General features: G+C 52.1%; 2 protein-coding genes across 2 annotated transcripts; one reads left to right on the top strand and one right to left on the bottom strand.

The window, feature by feature from the left end:
* Positions 1–984: 984 nt before the first annotated feature.
* CD8B (CD8 subunit beta) lies at positions 985–7,099 on the bottom strand. Its single transcript, XM_074589219.1, has 5 exons — positions 7,039–7,099; positions 3,969–4,319; positions 2,032–2,127; positions 1,376–1,465; positions 985–1,258 (listed from the first exon to the last, which is right to left on the bottom strand). Exons 1-5 carry the CDS (start codon positions 7,082–7,084, stop codon positions 1,218–1,220), a joined length of 624 nt encoding a protein of 207 aa, XP_074445320.1. The 5' UTR covers positions 7,085–7,099; the 3' UTR covers positions 985–1,217.
* Positions 7,100–10,781: 3,682 nt separating this feature from the next.
* On the top strand, positions 10,782–20,213 carry LOC141743348 (uncharacterized). The gene is made up of 2 exons (XM_074587271.1): positions 10,782–11,050; positions 16,754–20,213. Exon 2 carries the CDS (start codon positions 16,764–16,766, stop codon positions 19,383–19,385), a length of 2,622 nt encoding a protein of 873 aa, XP_074443372.1. The 5' UTR covers positions 10,782–11,050; positions 16,754–16,763; the 3' UTR covers positions 19,386–20,213.
* Positions 20,214–20,651: the final 438 nt, after the last annotated feature.

The following is a 20,651-nucleotide window of genomic DNA, read 5'->3' as shown; positions in this document are numbered from 1 at the left end:
CTCAGGGCTCAGCACACACAGCATCTCTCAGGGCTCAGCACATGTGGGTATTGCTCAGTGCTCAGCACACACAGCATCTCTTGGGGCTCAACACCCATGGGCATCACTCAGGGCTCAGCACACACAGGTATCGCTCAGGGCTCAGCACGCACAGCATCTCTCGGGGCTCAGCAGACGTGGGTATCACTCAGGGCTCAGCGCATGCAGCATCTCTTGGGGCTCAGCACACACATGTATCACTCAGGGCTCAACACGCATGGGTGTTCCTCAGGGCTCAGCACACAGGGGCATTGCGTGAGTCTCAGCACACATGGGCATCGCTTGGGCCTCAGTACACCCTGGTATTGCTCCGGTCTCAGCACACACGGGCATCGCTCAGGGCAATTCTGGCTGTCTGTGCCGTGTTGCCGGGCTCAAGGCCAGCCCCCGGCCGCCTCTGCTATCAGAGGTGGTGTTGGCCTTCAGGCTGCACCAGGTGTTTGGCCTTGGGTACGTCGCTTTGTCTGACTTTCCTCTCCCACTTTGGCTGTTTACAGTCTCCTGTGGGAGAAGATGCCCTCCCAGACCTGCTCCCCCCGGGAGCTGTTTTTCTGTTTTAACTCTTGCTTGGGCAGAGGCCATGGCTCCTTGCTCGCCACGCAGCCATGTCCTGCACTGAGTGCAGCCACAAGACACCAGTCTGCGGAGCGAAAAAGCTGAGCAGTATATTCACTATTTCTAACAACCATGCCTGCACAGGGCCTCTACAAGCTGCACAGGGACCTGCCCCTGCTGTCTGCCGGTTGCTCTCAGACTGTCCGTTACCAAAGTCTTATCAACCAGCATCAGCAGGAGCAAACCAAAAGCACCCATGTGCTGTCCCATGGACGAACAGAGAGGAGAGACAAGAAGCTCTCAGAGCATCTTTACAGCCCATCTGAATCCCTTTGGTACAGCAGCCCCGGTGCAGAGCTGGATGCAGTGTTGACCCTGCTCAGTGCCCTTTGAGAAGTGCTCAGCATGCTGCAGGATCCGCCCCTGTCCTTTTGCCAGCCATTGTATCACGAAAAAATATTAAATTTGTGGTCCATCACAGGAAAGAAACTTCTGTCTTGCAGTGCAAGCCCACATCTGTCCCCTGTAACATCCTTTCGGGGGTCCTGTTCAGGCTCAGCATCCTGCAGGGGAGGGTTGGCAGCGTCTCTGTGCCTGCCCGAGGTAGGGGGAGCTGGTGGGATTTACTGCCTGTGGATGCGAAGCCAGAGCCTCCGCCGCAGACCTGGGGAGAGATGGTATCTGTCAGCCCCAGGACCTCCTCCCAGCTTCCCATCCCACTCCCGGGCTGTCCCAGGGCCCAACACCCCTCGTTGTCCCCTGAGGCTGGTAGGATGCTTACGGTAGAAGCGGTGGGCGATGGGGACCAGGCTCAGCAGGAGGACCAGGATGCTGGCAGCCAGCGGGACCCAGACCAGGGGGCTGCAGGCACCTGGAGAGCAGGAAGGGACATGCTGTGGAGCTGCTCAACCCCAGCTCAGCACTCGGCATCATCCTGCCCTGGCAGCTTTGGGGGATGAAGGGTGTGGTGGGGAGAGGAGTAGAGCAAAGCAGGTCCTTGAGAGGGGTGGGGGACATAACCATCACCCTGGAGTATCCCTTGAGGGATGCATTACATGAAAGGCATTGCAGGGAACTTAGCTATGAGCCACAATGACCTTTTTTGTGGTGTTATCTCTGGCATGGGAATTCACCATGCCTCCAGGACTGATGCTGTACCTGCAGGGGCTGCACACACAAGGGACACCAGAGCTTAGGCAGAGCTAAAAGGAAGTACATCCTGGCCCATAAACCCTTGCATATCCCAGGAAACCGCTCCTAAAGGCAGAGATCAGCTCCATCCGGAGCGGTGGGTCTGGGTAGACCTGGATGCCCATCCCTGCAGGGTCACGTTGCGGTTGCCCCCACCCCAGGACAAACACCAGCTGAACTCTGGGCACCCCCAGGACCTCAGCAAACCCCTTTTGCAAAGCAGCCTGAGCCAACCTGGTGCCGTACCTTTCTTGCTGTAAGCTTTTCTTTTCGTTACACACCGCACGGGTTTTTTGGAGAATGGTGCCCGAGTGGTCTTCCGAGGCACAGGCAAAACATCAACTGGTGCATAAGGAGGGGAAGAGGACAGTCAATATGGCACCGAGTGCAGCAAAGCTCTCAAACAGCAGGCAGGAAGGGCTGGAAATGTTGGCTTTTAAAAACTAGCCCCATCCGGGAAACCCCTCATCTGGGTCATCTGGAGGGGCCAGGAGCATGACCTGAACCTCTCGGTGGCCACTGAAGTTACCAAGAGCTTGTAAAAGCATTAATAAAACAACATATCAGGCAAACAAGGGCAGAAGGTTAAGGAAGAGAAAAGGGAATCTTCCTTAAGCTACATTTACTGCCAGGCACCATCTCATCAGCATTGCAAGAAATCAGAGGTAGCAGGAGATTTCAGTAGCACTGGGAGGTTTTAAGGGATCCCCAGATCTCTCCTGTATTCAGGTTGCTCTAATCTTTGCTCAAAATTGGATTTTTAATTTCTTTTTTTTCTGGTAAAACTAGGGCAGGATTTATTATGGTGTATCTGAATTATAATGGAGCACACTCATCTCTCTGTAAAGTTGGTCAGGAAAATATCCCAGTAATGTCCTTAATAACTGTAGATCTGACTGCTCAAACTCCACTTATTCAAAATTTTGGGTGATTCAAAGCTGGTTTTTTTCCATTTCTATCCAGGATTGAAATTCCTACGGAAACCACCGTTCTTTTACAAGGAAAAGTGAGACATCAGGTGCCTGGGATTTATCTGGACAACTTCTCCCTTACATTATGATAGACTTAAAGAAAAGGCACTTAAAGACAATTTGTTTTATCATGAGTACTAAAAGGAAAAAAAGAAAATAACCAGCAAAGCCTGACTCCTCCTAGGGCACCTGCTGGTGTTTTGTTTTAAATTGGAGTGTCCTTGATCATGCTGAATTTCAATCCTGTTTTTCATGCTTTGCTTTGCACATAGATATGTGCCCAGTTGATAAAAACCAGTTCTCCTTTATCTTAAACCAACTTTTCTTTGAGCCGGCAAGAATCCCAAAGGGATTTCTCAGCTAGCTCAAGGTTCAGGGCGTATTTGCCAAAAAACCCAAACCAAAACAAAGTCTGGGACACTGGGGCTGCTTTAGAACCAGCAGCCATAGCTGCATCTTGGTTAAATAAGTTATTTGTCTCCCTAAAAGCCTGCAAAGAAAGGGCTGAGTCCTACTTCAAGCACATCAGTTTTTCTGCATCACCTTCTGCTCTGTGGTCAAGGGGAAAAATGGGCTGAAAAGAGCTGCTGTACGACCGAGGGTCTGTAAAGCATCACTCCCCCAATGCCACCCGCAGGCAGCTCTGGTTTCTGGCTGGAGCTCCCCAGTGACAGTGGGTTGTGAGCTTTGAGGAACAAATCCCATTTCAATCCTTTACGTGAAGGACGGGCTTGAAGCCTGCAGTCAGACCCTCCCCAGAGACCCGAGGGGTGATGTCCTCTAGCCTTGACGCTGCTCTTCTCACTTGGAGGAAGGGTAAGGAAGAATTAGGGCAGGGAAGGACCCGGGAGCTGAGCAGGGCACATATCCAGCCTCTCATGTGAAGTACCACAGGGGAAGAGAAAAGCACATCGCATGGCAACATCAGGGTCTTCCCATGGAAACCCTAAAACACTAGGACCGATGCAGTGCTCAAAGCATGATCACGGCAGAACAACTGCTGGTGGCAAAAGGACTATCACACACAGCTGACCTAAAATTTAGCTATTTTCTGTATTTTCTGCCTTATCCGGTCTCATAGGTCTCTTCAGAAAAACCCCAGAGTCCCAACCTTGCATCTCAAAACTGGGAAGTGTCTACCAACCCCTTACCCAAGGGACCTCATCACAGCCTGCCAGAGGCACATTTTAGAACACTGGGGGTGACACTTACCCACACCAAGACGTGTCCTGCTGCCCAGGAGGAGCTGGGAGGACTGGGAGACGGAGCAGTAATAGGTGCCATTGTCCGAGGCATGGAGGTTGCTGATGTGCAGGCTGTAGGAGTTGTGGGAACTCCCCCCATGGACACTAAACTTGTCCTGGCTGATGTTTGTGCCATACGTGGCTTTGCCCAACAAGCTGGAAAATACCAAGAACTCGAAATTTTGCCTCTCCTGGCTCCAGCGGTACCAGTACACCCCAGTATGCTCCTTCTTCAGCTCACAGAGGATTTCTGTTTTACTGTTAGTTTGGGCTAAAATATTCTCTGGAGTCTGCACTAAAAGTAGATTTGTACAGAAACCTAAGAAAAAAGAGACAGGAATACACAGCTATTATTTTCTTTGCATTATTTTTCTTCCATGCTAAGTACAGATTTTCTTTGAGGGCTTAATAAGATCAAGTAGTCACAGAAGAGGGGATCACATAAGTGAGAAACAGGAGCGTCTTTATCAGGAACCTCAGCCCATGTTCCCTCAGAGGCCTTTTTGGGTTCCCCAGCTATTTTCTGGTCAAGCCTAGTTATAAAGGTAAAGTTTGCTCTTAAACACTCATTTAAGGAGGAGGCTCAGTGGCAGGGAGAGGGATGGAGGGATGATTTTGAAGGGCTATGTGCAGGGAAGGGGGCATCTCCACCTGCTCCTGTGGAAGCCCCTCTCCTTCCCTCCTTTTCTCTCTCATTTTTTTTGGTGGGTCTTCACCCGTCTTTCAACAGATTTTTTTTGAGCATCTTAACTCCTTTGCCAGATTTTTGTTCTAACAGATGTAACACCAATAAACTTCATCTCGGGTGCAGAAAAAGACCAAAAAAGCATAAAAGCATCTTAAAATGAGTCAATTTCATATTAGTTTTCAGACGACATTATTTTTGTATGAATTTCAAGACCTGGGAAAGGAGAGGGAGTGAGGCACAGCGGTGGGGCTGAAAGCTTTGGTTTGCTATCGCATTGCCCTGTTTGGGCTTTGCCGCTTTTGTGGAAATTATCTGAGTGGTGTTTGTCCCAGGCAGATGTGAGCGGTGTCTCCGTGCGAGCGAGGATGTGTCCTTGTGAAAAGGATAACAGGTGACTTGTGATCCCTTCTGTTCAGCAAACAATCCTTCAAAGCGTCAGATACTCTGAGACCGAGTGAAAAACAGCCCTCTGAAGATAAGGATGCTCTCGCTTCCCCTGTCTCTTTCCCAGGCGTGTTTTAAAGCTGTGCAAAAAGCTTAAAAAAACATGGGGTTTTTTGGCTTTTTTACGTTAAATTGGCCCTATTCCTTCAAAATCCCAAAGCTGCTTACAGTAGTTGCTGCAAACAGCCCTGTGGTGTGGGAATGGGTTTGCATGACCACAAGACCACCTGAAGCCATCCCTGTGGCCCATGGTCCCGATGTCCCCCATGTCCTCGACGGGGACAAGCAGAGGAGAGGGTTCTGCTGACTGACACAGGTCCAGAGCCCTCCTTCATCCCACAGCGATGACCCCATTGCTGCTGGCACGCTGCAGACATGAACATGCTTCAGCCCTAATATTGCAATGCCGAAATTCGGGCATTGCACAGCAGCTGCAGCATTTCACCGCATCCTCTGGTGCTGTGACAATATAAATGTCTCCTTAATACTAAAATACAGCATTTTCAGGTTTTGGAGTGCAATCCTCCCAAACTTTGCCCTGGCAAACACCCGCCAGGTGTTTGGGGGGGGGATGAAATAAGTGCGTCCGTGAGGCATGGTGGCTTCAGGGTCCCCTTGGCTGCCCTGAGATCCGGCTCTGCTGGGCATGGGAAACTTAACCCCCCATGAAAACCTTTTGCTGAGCTGTTGGAGAGATATTAGATGGATCAGAAGAGATGAGAAGGGATCCTGGAAAACGCTCAGCTCTGCTCTGAGCCAGAGGTAAAGCTCCGGTGGGGTGAGCTGCCATGGAGCCAGAGCAGAAAAGCTGTGTCACACCTTCATCCCCCCAGAACCTCCCTGTTCCCTTTCCTGGTGTATATTCTTGCAGGGAACCACAGGGAATAGGGTGGGACAGGTTTGTTTCCATGTGCTTGGCCAGACCCTCTTGCAGCACCTCAAAAATGGTCTGTGTTTCTTTTGCACATTCAGCGCAAACTCTAATTTCTTGGGGTTTTCTCAGCGGGGACCCCACTGTATAGAGCTGTAGGGTATCACTACCTGTATATAGGCGTTGATAAAGTGCCTCGGGCTGTTTGTTGCCAGATCGGCCGTGTTATGCCGCAGCTGGATGAACATTACATGATGCGAACAAAACACCCAGCAGCCCTGACAGCCTCTAGCGAGGGTGCTGGGCAGCTGTGGACCCAGGCTGGGCAATGTCTCGGGGGACCAACCTGAGCCACCACCCTAATATATACATTTAATGGGTGTTTCAAGCTCTCAACACTTTCCACCTAAGAACTGATGGCACAATCTGTCCTGTAAAGGGTAATTCTACCACTTTGCCATGACATCGACTGTATCTATTCGGTCGAGACCCCCTGCAACCTGTCTGCAATAAGATTCCAGCTGTGTCCCTTGGGAAACATTCAGTCCTGTGATAGATTTAGAAGAAAATTTGATGGGATGTTATCGTCTTCGCGTTACACAGGCAACGGAGATAGCTCCTACTTTAACTTCTCCACCAGCAGCTTCCCGCAGTCCGTCTGCACTAAGAGAGTGCAGTAAAAACAAACTCTGTGGTGTATATACCATTATATATTGCACAATAAATAGAATAGAATAGAATAGAATAGAATAGAATAGAATAGAATAGAATAGAATAGAACAGAAATGGAAGGAACCTACAACGATCACCTAGTCTAACGGTCCAACCAATTTAGAGCTGACCAAAAGCTAAAGTATTGTCAAAAATTATGTGGTGATAGGTAATAATATCCCATAGATCTATACTACGCCTGTATATTTAAACTTCCATCATCCACATGTTGTGCAATGCGTCCCACATGCTGGAGCAGGGTGGGGGAGAGGCTCCAGCATGATTTTAGGCACCCTCAACCCTTAAGAGACATGTGCCTCTTACCTGGGATCTGGAGGCAGATGCAGAGATGGAGCCATGGCCGGGCCATGGTGGTGGAGTCAACGACGGAGGGGTTTTGTGCCAGCTCCCCCTTTCCACGCACAGTCACCTCTTGGTGGTAGGGCTGGTTTCACCCCAGGAGGTTCTTCCCTGTCTCGGCGCAGACGTCTTGCCGATGGCTGTCAAAGAGCATCTGCTGTGGCAGCGCCTGGAGACTCAGCCCGGCAGCTTCTTCTGCACGGAGCCCCCAAACCAGGTGTGCGTGGCAGCCCCACACGCTTCTCCAGCACTGCACCCGTGGGACCCCCTGAAATCCCCTTTAGGAAGAAAAAACCCCAAAACTCATTGATTTTTAATTATGATTTCTTCATATTTCATCACCTAGCTTTTCCTCCTGCTTTTAATCTAGGTCCGTGGAATTGAAAAATGATAAATGTAGGAGCTTGGCATTAAAAATAAAAGCAGAAAAGGATGAATTTTGGCTCGTTTTTCCTCTGTTGAGATCAAAATGCATTCAAAATAAGGAGAAGGTGCAATTTGAGCTGTGGGGTTGTTTTCTTCGGTAGAATCTTTACCAGGAGGTGTTTTTCTCCAGGCCTGGAAAATGCTGAACGTCAAACTAGATTGCCATAAAGCAGAGGTGTGAGGCATCACAGAAAACTTTGAAGCCAAGAGCAAGAAACCTCAAACAAATTTAGTGTCTGAAAAACCACAAAAGTAAGGAAATTCTGCTGGGGCTCCCCACTTTGCTGCTTTGGTAGCTGCGACACTGTGCGGCTCATACGTAGAAATATTTAAATGATAGATAAAATATCGGAGTGGCTTTGAAATGTCTTTGGGAGGGTGAGATTTGAAGCACTTGGGGTTTAGGATTCGGAAAGTGAAACAAGTGATGTGAAATTACAGGGGTGAACTGGCGTCAGCCTTCAGTATTTCCATGTTTGGGAAAAAAAACCCCATAAATTATTTATTAATTTTACTTATTCACTGCCCCCTTGGCTGCCAAGCGGGGTTCGTTTTTCTTTTATGCCCTACTTGTGCAGATACTCATGGTCCTTACAAAGTCCCAGCATCTGCCCGGGGTGAGGGGAGATTTCCTGCAGGGGGGAGGTTCTCACATGGGGACACCGAGAAACCTCCTCTGGGTTTGAGTTGGCGGATGAATAGGAAAAATCATTTTGCATCTCGTGCAGTGCAGTTTTTGGGTCCACACTGCACCAGATTTTTCCGTGGTGCTGTAACACATCCCCCCCCCCCCGATTTGGTTTAAAATCATTTCCTGCTGGAGGCAGGTTGCTAACCACCAAAAGCCTTGCCACCAAGGGCTAGGCTGCTAAAGCATAGGGTGGGCTGAATCGCTCCTTAACTCTTTCCTGGCAGGAGAAAGCAATTTCAGTGCTTTCAAACGCATTTCTGTGCTTTTAAGGACCAGTTTCTGGAGCTGAGCCCCCAGCACGGGGGGCAGCAACCCTTGCTTCTCCCCTCCTTGCCTCCTGCTTGCCTTTCCCCTCGCTCCCAAATAGGGACCTCTCCAGAACTGGGTGTAGGCACCTCTTTTTTTTGGGGGAGGGGGATGAGCTCAATATGAGAAATGCTGCTGCAAGTGAATTTTCCCTTTATCCCCATGGTGAAGTTGGTGAGCTGAGCCTGATGTCCCTCGCTGCTGCAATGGCTTCATCTCCCTTTTCTCACTGCTGCTGTCACCTGGAGCATCTTCTGGTCTTCTGACCGAGACCAAAGTGCTCCCAGAGGTGGCTTTTGTCACCATTACAACCTTGGACATAGGGCATGTTACAGTGGGCTGCTGCAAGGCCGGTGACACTGGGTTGTCTAAGCAGATACATTGGGTTGTCTAAGTAGATATTTTGGCTAGGGAGGATTCCCCGGGCCATTATTGCAAGCTTTAGAGATGCTTCCCTGCAGTGCTTTTACCTATAGGATGTCTCCTATGGAAAGAAAAAGGAATATTTGCAATGTAAAAGCATAGTGTGTGTGCCAGAGCAGAGGTTAATTTTTGATTTTTTTGGAAGCTGTTGTTTATGCGCAGTCCATCTATTTACTGGCTGCCAAGCTGTTCTCAGGACGGGGTGTTGCTCCTACAAGAAAACATGTTGGAGGTGGGATGCCTCTGTCTGGCAGCCTATCGCCAACAAAAATAAAACCATCGTGGAAACACGCAGGAGCGCAGCTGCTGTTTATACCATCCCCACATTGTTTGGAGCTGCTGTCCTGGGAAGAAAAAGAGGGAGGAAAGAAAAATGTAAGTTGAAATTATCTGTTAACACAAACAAGAGCTGTTTATGACCTTGCTAGGGTACAACGGCTCCTTGTCACGAGTGTTTGTCTCACGGCTGCGGCAAGATGGGGGGAGAATTACTGAATTTTGGTGCATTTGTGTTATTTGGCTGCACAATTTCTAGGGGGAATTTATTCTTTTTCTGAAATGAAAGACAACCACCCTGGTCCCCAGACCAGCAACCTCCCTGCCTCAACTTGGTGCTTGCCCTGCAGGTCTCCCCCTTGCCCATCCCAGGGGGAAATATCCCCTCTTTTTCTCAGCCCACATCCCATGTACCTTACCACGCCGACACTAATTCCCCGTGTTTTCACCAGCTTTGTTACATTTTCAACTTTTAATTTTCTCCCTAGGATGGGTTTCTTACGTGTTTGCTTTTGGGGGGTTGGAGCAAAGCATTGGGTTAGAAGAAAGGGGTCTGCAGACAAGAAGCAGGACCCGGCTGGGTTTCATCTCTCCTAAACTCCAACGTGGCAGGTAATTGCAGCTGGGCTGTAAATGCCAGGCTGGAGGAATGGTTGCCATAAAAATAAGAAAAAATCCATTCCCTCTGTGCTTTCTGGGATACAAAGGCTGACTTTTAGGATCAGGGAGGGCTGCTCAGCCTCAAGCCTGGTCCAACAGGGCCAGTACCACAGTACCTGGAAATAAGGGTCTGCTGGATGGAAACTCAAGCAGCTGTCGGTAAACTTTTTTGCTCCTCTAATTTTTTTAAACGATTTCATTCCAGGGAAGGTGCCGCTTCTGGAGTATTTCGTTAGGGGCAAAAGCAGCAATGAAAATAATAGCATTTTCACTAAGATGAGTGCTATCTTTTTCTTAAGTGTAATAGCAGAAGCAAAAAAGCAAGTGGGTCACATTTTCCTTTCTAAACTGCTCCAAGCTAAGATGTGGTTTGTAGGACAAGGCTGGGGGGTTGTGTGTGTGTGTGGGGCGTCCATCCGCCTTTGCAGGTGCAGATTTACAGCTGTACTTCAACTGGTGCAATGGCATGGTCGAGGCTCCGGAGATGTCACGCGGTACCCCCAAGGAACACGCCAGCATGTGGCAGGCTGGTTTGTGGCATGGAGAAAAACGCTGCTTTTGAAGTGCAGAAGGCAAAATGGACCTAAACTACAAATTGTGTGAATTTTCCTGCCATCTCGCCTCCCCCAGCAAGCAGATCTCTGCTCAGAGGCAGGGGTTTTGGGAGGCCGTGTGTGTGTGTTACAGGTGCCAGATGTGAGCCCCATGTGTGATCTCCCCCAAAAAACCCAGGTGCTACCGGGGTGTGCAGCAAGTGAGGAGGCCATTGAGGGAATTTGAGGGTATGGATCCTGCAGGGACAGGCTCCAGCTCTCCCTCTTCAGGGCACTTTGTGCAAGCAGAAGTTAGCATGAGCGAGCGGTGACTAATCCTGGCCCCCCCAAAATAGATAAGGGGCAGAGCAGCTGCTCCCTTGTTATTTCAGCTTCCCTAATCAGTGCCGAAGAGGATAAGGGAAGGCGAGGAAAGTGTCCTTGGGAAAGCGGGGAGCGATGCCGCACCTGCGGGAGCAAAAGACACCAAGGAAGTAAACAGAGGTGTTATCAACCCCAAACAACGACCCGCCATGACTATAAAAAGCCACCGGGGTGAGACCCTGCAGCCAGCTTGACCTTAAAGCTGCTGAATCCACCTGGGCTCTGCAGCGACTGCCTCCAGATCTCCGGGACTGCCAGGACATCCAGCCAAGGATTGGTGAGATCTTATTATTGGGGTCCTACTACACCTCTGCTTCGCTTTGCCCGTTCCCGCATCCCTTCCCCATCCCTTCCCCGGGAGCCGTTGGGTCGCGGCAGCTGCCCGCTCGGCCGCGGCCACCCGTCCCCACCTTCCCCTTCCCTTGCCACCAGGTTCGGCATCCCCCCGCCGGGACTTTTCGGAGGGGCAGGTCGCAGGGTTGCAGCCTTCCTCTGCGGGTGGGTCAGTGGTGCTGTTGTTATGGTAGCTTTGCCCTGAGACAGAGCCGTCTCCTATCTCGTTCCCTTCACTATGATGACCGACATCGTTAGCAACTGGAAGCTGGAGCAGTTTGTGCTCCAGAAATGTCTCCCCCCAATTTGGTCCCCAGGGGCCTTCCAGGGCCCAGAGGCATACCAGCAGCTGTGCCAGCAGTGGGAGAGCTGGTCAGAGGAGACCAAAAAGCCCAAACCCACAAACAAGTGCAAGAAGCGAGCGGCTTTGCAGGGTTTGTTGATGGTGAGCAGGGAGTTGTCCAAATTGCTGAAGGAGGCTCTTGAGAATGTGCAGACGCTGGAGCAGGCCAAGGGTGAGCTCAAAATGCAGGTGGACAACTTGCAGGCAGAGGTGCAGGGTTTGTGCGGGGACTCTCTGAGGAGCGCAGTGGAGATCACCCGGCTGGAGAACAAGCTGGGCTATGAGAAGCTGAAATCGGAGGAGCTGCAGAAGGAGGTCGGGAAGTTGATTGGGGAGACCCACGATGCCCAGAGCGCGGTGCGGGCGGTCCTGCAGGATGTCCAGCGGGACCGGAGCACTGGCCCCGATCATAAGGTATGCCACGCCAAGATCCAGGAGCTGCAGGCGGAGCTGGGGGTGTCGAGGGGCATAGTGGCTGCCATCCAAGGCAAGAGGAGCCGGTTTGGGAACGGTGAAGGGGAGGAGTCCCTGGACCCGCACCCGCCCCACTATGACTATGAGGATGACGTGTGGGGTGCCAACGGCCCCACCAGGCCATCCCCCTACGCTCCTCTGCGGGAGGAGATGTGCCAGCTGCAAGGAGGGGAGGTGGAGGCTTCCAAAATTAAAAAAAGCCCCCCTGATGAGCCGACTGGCCACAGTCCACTCCAGGCCATAGACACCAATAGGCCTGTGCTCTGGTTTAGCCCCGAGCAGCTCAAAACATTGGGGAAGACGCTAGGGCCATTGACGAAGGAGACAGCCGTCAACTGGCTGTCCAGGGCCCAGTGGCTGCCCAGGTGCCAGAGCGGCAACTCGGTGAGTGACCTGATAGATGTGGTGAGAAAGTGCATGAAATCAGATGATTTCGCGGCACTGCCGGGGGACGTGCAGATGGGCAATGTCCAGGACATCAGGGACATCCAGTCAGCTGTGCTAAAGGTGTTCTTCCCAGAGGTCAACCCCTTAGTGCTCTTCCACCAGGAGAAGCAAAACCCCGAGGAGCGTCCGGATGCCTACGTTAACCGTAAGAAGATGCTCTATCAGATGACTGGGCTGCCCGGCTCGAAGGACTCTCCCCTTGATTTTGACAGGCCTGAATTCAAGGAGCCACTGGTAGTGGGGCTGACCCCGCCACTGCGGGTGATTGCTGGGGGGGATGCGGCCAGAAAGCCGCTGTCGGAGCTGGAGCAGATCCTGACTCAGAATTTTGAGCTGCAAAAGCAGGCATTCCCGGGATACATGCTGGGGGGGAAGAAAGGGAAAACCTCGGCCATGTCCTTCCAAAATGCAGGGGTTAGAAAAATGCAAGGAGACAACCGTAAAGATCCCGATGGCAAGGGTGGTCCAGGGAAGGAGAACAAGCAGGGGCTGAGGTTTCAGAAGTCCAACTTTTGGCCAGCTGAGATGAGGAAGCGCTTGATAAAATATGAGAAGCAGGAGGATATTGACAGCTTGCCAGACGGGGAGCTCTTAGACAAACTGCTGCTGCACGAGGCCAAAAAGCACAGCAGCTCCAACCCGATTGACCCGGGGTCTAAGGCTCAGCAATAGGGCTGCCAGGCACCCGCATCGCCCCTTTTTGTGGCACCAATTAAGACCGATTTGTGGGGGCGCCTGATAGTTGATATAACTATTGGAGGAGGGGTGCTTGGACAAGTGATGTTAATTGATACCGGTGCCTCTTATTCAATTCTGAACATGGCCCCTGGCGAAGCCGGGGTCTTCCAAACCTGTGAAATTATTGAATTGACAGGGCCGAATGGCCAAAAATCCCCAGTGCCGTTCACAAGGCCCATACCCTTTGAAATTGGGACTGCCAAAGGGTCTGAAAAATTTGGGAAAATGGAAACAAAGGGAAAGCCGGGAATTTTAGCCATCTCTGCACTGACAAAGATGGGGGTGGTGGTGGACCTTGCAAACCAAGCATTGCTACACTGTCCCCAAAGCGATGCGCCTGTCATCCCGGCAAGTCACAGGGTGATGTCCGTGAAAGCCCCTGAGCTCTTGGTCCACCCTGAGTGGGAGCCCCGAGTGAAACGGGTCACAGAGCAGTTCCCCCGGGTCTGGGCAAGGACCAAGCTGGACTGCGGGCAGATTGACGCCGTTGTGGCAGTCAAAGGGCCAGACCCCCCTCCTCAGCCGCAGCCCCAGTACCCAGATGAGGCTGAGGATGGCTTGTGGGACACAGTCAAAACCTTGCTAGAGCAGGGGGTGCTGGTGGAGCAGCAGAGCACCAGCAATGCCCCGGTGTGGCCCCTGCGGAAAGCTGATGGGAAAACATGGAGGCTGACGGTCGACTTTGGTGCCTTGAACCGTGTCATCCCACTGCGGACCTCTGCAGTGGCCAAGTACCCAGACATCCTGGCAGCCTTCTGCCGGGGATCCCAGTGGTTCTCGGTGCTCAGTCTGACCAGCCCATCCTTCGCCATCCCCCTACACCCTGAGTCCTGGCAGAAGTTTGGTTTCACCCTTCGAGGGCGGCAATTTGCATTTGCCAGAGTCCCTCCGGGCTTCCACAATGCCCCCACCATCTGCCACATGCATGTGATGAGGATGTGGGAGAAGCTCAGCCACCGGGAGAGCGTGCTGTCCTGTGCTGGTGATGTCCTCATCCACACCCGGACAAAAGAGGAGAACCTTGAGGTGCTGGCGGAGGTATTGGAGGTTGTCCAGAAGACAGGCTTCAGGGTCAGCCCCACGAAGGCCCAGCTGTGCTGGAAGGAGGTCTCTTACATGGGGGTGACCCTTGGGGAGGAAGGGTGCTCTCTGGAGAAGCAGAGGGTTGAGCTAATACAGAAGGTGTCGGCGCCAGCTGATACTACTACCCTGAGGTCCTTCCTGGCTCTCCTGAGGTTCTCCCAGGAGTTCATTGAGGGCTATGCAGAGAAAGCTGCTCCTCTCTGCCACCTCCTGAAGAAGGACACCCCCTGGGAATGGGGGCCAGAGCAGGACGAGGCAGTAAAAACTTTAAAGGAGGGTGTGGCGCAAGCCCCTGTGCTGGCACGTCCCCGGGGGGACAGACCCTACGTCCTGCAGCTTGCCAGCACGGGGAGGGGGCTGCGGGCCACCCTGGGCCAGCAGCATGGTGGCCACCTCCTCCCCATCGCCCATGCCTCACGCCTCCTGACGCCGGCTGAGCAGCAGTTCACTGACTACGAGAGGGAGGTTTTAGCCTTGACATGGGCCCTGCAGCACTGGGAGTACTTGGTGGGGTCGGCCCCGGTGCTGCTGAAGACCTCCCGTGCCCCGGCGAGGTACCTCTTGTCGGGGAAGGGGGAGGAGGGTCCCCCGCGCTGCCCCAGGATGGCCAACTGGGCATTGGCGTTGAACGACAACAAGGTCCCCAGGGAGGTGGGGGGGCCCTCCCCCTGTGCTTACGAGGTGGTAATCAGTGGAGAGAGGGACAGGGAGGAGCCGGGGGGTCCCCCAGCTGAGCCCATGCTGCGGCAGGTGCCCCTGTTTGAGAGTGGCCTCAGCCTGGCGGAGGCCAAGGAGAGTGGCTATGTCGTGTGGTTTGTAGGCGGTTCCAGCTACCACGAGAAAGCAATGACCTACACGGGCTATGCCGCCATCAACCAGGGCACTGGGGAGGTGGTGAAGGGGAAGTGCCTGCCGCACTCCATCCAGGCTGCTGAGCTGGTGGCCGTGATGGTCGCCCTAGAAAACACGCCAGCAGACCAGCCGCTGGCCATATTTTCAGACTCGGGTTGGGTGGTGCGAGCGGCGCTGGAGTGGCTGCCGCTCTGGAGGGAGAGGGACATGCAGTCTGCCGATGGCAACCTCATCACCTACGCCAAAAAGCTGCTGCACCTCGTGAGGCTGGCGGAGCAGAGGGCGCACCCGGCCCAGATCATTAAGATCAAGGCCCACAAGAAGGGAACGGAGGAGGCCAAGTGGAACAAGGAGGTGGACACCAAAGCCAAGCAAGGTGCGAAGGAAGGGCTGATGTGGAAGGCCAGCAAATCCTCAGAGAACGGGCCTGTGCTGGTGGCTCGCCCCAGAAACAGTGAGAGCGTGGACCTGCTGGGCTTGCAGGCACAAGACCCCAGCATCTGGGAGCTAGTGAAAGGTAGGGAGTATAAAGGGTGCAAGGTGTGGAAGGATGTCTCGGGGCTGGTCCTGGCGCGAAGGGAGGGGGTGGACTTCCCGGTCTGGGTGGTGCCTGAACTCCTCCGGATGGAGCTGGTGGCCCTGGCTCATGAGCAAGGGCATTTAGGGGCAGACAAGACCATGGTGAAGCTGCAGGGTGCTGGGTGGTGGCCCGAAATGAGAGAGGACGTGGAGAGGTATGTCAGCAACTGCCTGATGTGCGCAGCCAACAATCCTGATGTCAAAACAGCCAAAGCCCTCCTGGGCTATCAGCGGATTTCTGGGCCATGGAGCAAGTTGCATTTGGAGTTTATCGGCCCCTTGCCCCAAACAGCCCAGGGGAACAGGTATTGCCTGGTGATCAGTGATAACTTCACGAAGTGGGTGGAAGCGTTTCCGGCTCGAAACAACACGGCCAGCGCAACTGCAAAGATCCTGGTAGAGTATGTCTTCTCACAGTGGGGCATCCCAAAGGAGATCAACTCAGCCCATGGCCAACGCTTCATCGGAGAAGTCACGAAAGGGGTGTGCCAAGCCCTGGACATTAAGCAAAAGCTTCACATCACAGGGCATTTCCAGAAGCCCGACTCAGCAGAGGGGCCCAACGAACAACTGAAGACAGCATTGAGGAAGCTTGTGAAACAGCAAAAGAAAGACTGGGATCAGAAACTCCCACTGGTCCTGCTGGCGTTACGGGCAGCCATGGCGTCTCAAGCGCCTTCTCCCAAAAAGCTGCCTCCTGGAAAAGACCTGAAGCTGCTGGGACACTGGTGGCAAAGAGGGGAGCCACCAGACGAACTGCAGCCCCGTGTCCTGGTGGACAGGTGGGTCCAGGACGTGCTGAAGGCAGTGTTAGCTATGTACCACCAGCTTGCCTCAGTGCAGGAGACCAACATCCCCAAGATGGATAAGCAGCTGGGAATGCTGCTGCGCTCTGGGGAGTGGAACATGGGGGACCTGGTAATGTATCGGGGGGTTAGAGAGAAGAAACAGGCGCTGGAATCACAATGGATGGGGCCTGTTAGGGTTGTGAACAAGGCCAGCCCCTTTGTGTACCAGGTAGAAATCAGAAAGGGGGCGAAAAGGCAGGAAAAATGGCTCCATTCTTCACAATTAAAAGCATGGAAGGGAAATTAACGGGGCTGGAGAGCCCATCTTGCTTATGTTTTGCAGATAAAGGAAAATGGAAGGCGATTGTGACCGACGGGAAGGGCGAACTTCGTGGCATCACCAGCCCTGTTTGTGCTGCGGGGAAAATGCTTTCAAATTTCTGGTTGCAGGATTTGCTTTGCTTTCTGGTATGTGCATAGCGCTGAGCACCCAACATGCCCAACCAACCCATCAGCATCTCAGACAAAAAGTCAGTCGTTCCCACTTAGAAAGGCACCCTGAAACATGGGCCACAGCCCAGCACAGGGTTAGGAGGTACACAAAAATTGAGACTGATTGGCCCTGGTCTCAAGCTCACATTAAATACACGGGAAGCATGGGTTTAAATTCTAACAAAGGCTTAAATTTGTCAACGGTAGTTATGCACGGGACGGAGGTGTACTTGGAAAATGAGTGGAGCTGGGATAGCACAAACAGACTCCCGCAGCTGCTGGGGAAGGTGGGACAAGAAATAAAGGTAGGATGCAGGGTAATTAATGGATCCACTCACCAGCGGGCAACTCAAATCTCTGTAACTGAAGTCAAAACTAAGAAGAATCTTAAAAAAAACTGCGCCGTGGAGAAATTGGACTGTTGGTGCAATTTTACTTTGGTCCAGCCAGTCTTTGTGGTTTGCCTCTGGGCCCACAACAGCGTGGGGCTGTCCTTTAAATTCAAGATTAGCACCATGACACACTCCTTTGCTGCTGTTAAGATCTCGAAGTGCCACTTTTTGGCCTGGCATACAGCCCAATACGCTGAAGTCGGCAACCAAGTAAAATTGGAAATTAAATACTCTCAAGAAAGTGTAACTGACCCCATGCAAATTGATGGCACCACTGTGACTATCACTGCCCCTAAAGGCAAGTGGGTTGTGCCAGTAAACTGCCTCCGCGAGAGCAAAACAATTAATAGATCTGAATTAGGCACGGAGGCTTCATGGTATAATCAGGATTATGGACGCTGCCCGCACCTGGTCATAAACCTCCAGGTATGGTGTCGAGGAAACCTGAGTGTAGAAATGTCCCTTGAGCTTGGAGGAAAGTGGTGGATAGGAGGCCCTGAAGGCTTTAAAAAAGAGTTTACCATCGTTGCTGTCTTGCGCCCCTTTGTTTCCAAAATAGGCCCTTATGTAGTTAAGAAAAATCACATCCAAGAGCTGTTGACCGGGCCTGTCCGGTCACTAAAGAAGGTGGTGTTGTCCCTGTCCACTGTTAATATTTCATCCATCAGACCGCACTGTACCCCCTTCCTATCCACCCTCCACACCGGCTGGCTGGCATGGCTCCACAGCCGTACCATCCAGGGGACTCGGGCCAGGAGAGACCTACTGGCCACAGCACTGGGAGGAGGAGGCGCTGGGATGGGAGTCCTCAACAGCATGAACGTTGAGGTCTTGGCTAACAAGTTGGAGGCTGTCACCTCGGGCATGCAGGGCCTCCTCAACCCCCTGAATTCATCCCTGGCCAGCCTTGGGATGGGGCAGTGGCTTGTGTCAGAGGTGTTACCCACCTGGGAACAAATAAATGAGAAAGACCACCAGATGCTGTTGCGAGCACTGGGCATTGAACAAAATAACATCTCCCTTGCTCTTAGTTGCATCCAGGCCCAGATGTGGGTGCAGAGTGTTGTTGCAGGTATCCTGAGAGACGGTGACAACGGCGTCCTCCCCACCGAGATCCGAAAGATCGTGTGGGACGCGGCCACAGAGAAGGAGCGGCAGCTCCAAGCCTGGTGGAGGCTCGTCAACTTCACTCACGACCAGGTTCTCAACGCAGTCATCGCCCACGTCCTGACCGTGGCGGAGGCCCACATCGAAAAGGTCTACCCCATCATGGCCCTGGGGGTTAACACAAACGGGTCCGTGGTCTACCCCCTGGACCACCGCATGTGGGCGAGGGTGTCTCGTGGGAAATGGCAATCGGTAGATTTGGAAGCCTGCATTTTGGAAAGAGGGCTGGGATTCATATGCGAAGATGATGCCCTTAAGGCGAGTGATGTTTGCTTTGACACCAGAGAAGGGGTGTGTCATTTTGAGATCAATCCCCAGAGCAGCAATAAAACTGTGTTAGTGTACGTAGGGAAAGGGTGCGTGTGCTTTAGAACGATGTGTGAATACGTGCAAATTAATGAAGTTTATAATCAGACTGTGTTTAATGACTCAAATATGTGTGCTTGCAACGTAGCTATTATTAGAGGCTGTGATTTTGTGTATAAACCTCCTGTGTTTACTAGCCAGTTGCTAATCAGAAACTATACCTTGTATCGTAGTATAACCCCGACTCCCATTGGTATGGATTTGTCGCTTGTGAAAGAAATGTTAGAGCATGCAAATTTGCAGCAGCTGTTAGAAAATGCTAAGGCAGAAGCCAGAAAGATCCTAATAACTGTACATCACGATGGCAATGTTATAAAACAAGTAATGGAACGAATTAAGAGGGTGGGAGAACACCGCTGGTGGGAACTTTTCTTTGGATGGTCCCCCACAGCCACCGGCATCTTCAACGCGCTCCTGCACCCTGTTGTAGTTATACTGCTAATGCAAATCTGCTTGTGCTTTGCCATGGTAGCAACTTGTTACTGGATGAGGCAGGTGAAACTCTGCATTGACAACCAGGTGAAAGGATTGGGGCTGGCCAAGAGCCTCCTACCATAGTCAAGGGCAAGACTGGGTTGGCCTCTGTGTTTGCCACCAAGAAGAACTTTTAGCTCCGCTGTTGGCTGCAACCCAGTAGGCGTTGAGCGGTGGGGACACATGCCATACCAGACCTTGATGTGAGGGATGGCCTCCTCTGCCATAGGAGGGCCATCCAGGAGGGGAGTGCAGGCCAAGTAGCCTGCAGTTGGCATGAATCACAGAATGGTTGAGGTTGGAAGGGACCTCCTGAGATGGTCCAGTCCATCCCCCCCTGTTCAAGCAGGGTCACCTAGAGCAGATTGCCCAGGACTGTGTCCAGTGGGTTTTGACTATCTCCACAGATGGAGACTCCACAACCTCTCTGGGCAAACCTGTTCCAGTATCTGATCACCCTCACAGTAAAAAATCAAGACTTAGCATAAGTAACCTGTCTTTTAACCTCCTGTCCCCAAATGCTAATGAGCAGAAGCTGCTCTTGTGTGATTTACGACTCCTTAAGCAGAGGAGAAGGTGATAAGGAACGCCAAGGACAGTATCTTTGGAAGGAAAGAGAAGGAAATGTAATGCCTGAGCATGGAAAAGCACCCACTGAAGATGGCAGAGGTGTTACCAGCCTCAAAGACTTGGAAAGATGATAAAAGATGAGCAGGATGAAAGACCCAGTAATCACCTTGGACTTAAAGGAGCTGAATCCACATAGAACTTTGCAGCAACTATCTCCAGGTTCCCAAGGCTCCCAGGACGTCTGGCCAACGGATTGGTGAGATCTTGTTTTCGGAGCCTGGACGTCACCGCTTTGCTTTGCATAGTTGTGCGTGTACTCAATAAAATTTGCCTGTTAGAGTACGGACTGTCTAGTCAATCGCCGCCTGCTCAGCTGCTCACTACCCAGGCTTGTAACTCTGGCTACACTGGTAAAAAGCAAAGACATGTGTTGCCCCCCCATGCCCCCTGCCTTTTATGGGCCAAAATCCCTCACTTGCTTTTTACCTGCAGCATATTCACTGAAACGCAAAGATTTCTGCCTTGGGCTGGAGAGCGGGGCTCTGCTCTGGTGCACAAACCTGCTCCCCGTCTTCCATTCTGCCTCTCCCAACCCGCGCCACCCCCCTGCCTCTCAATCCAGAAGGAGCCTTAAAATATACATAGGGGGTCTCAAACAACTTAAAAACGTTGGCAATTTCAAAAACTAGATTAACCACCTTGTTTCCGGTCCACGTGTCTGATCTCATCTGGGAGGTGCTGGTCTCTCTGAGAAGGGGGGTGAAGGGGGCGGTGGGGAGA

The sequence above is a fragment of the Larus michahellis genome, chromosome 5 (genome assembly GCF_964199755.1).
Source record: "Larus michahellis chromosome 5, bLarMic1.1, whole genome shotgun sequence".
Lineage (NCBI taxonomy): Eukaryota > Metazoa > Chordata > Aves > Charadriiformes > Laridae > Larus > Larus michahellis.
The sequence above is the reverse complement of the archived record's forward strand: the minus strand, read 5'-3'. Positions and strand labels throughout refer to the sequence as shown.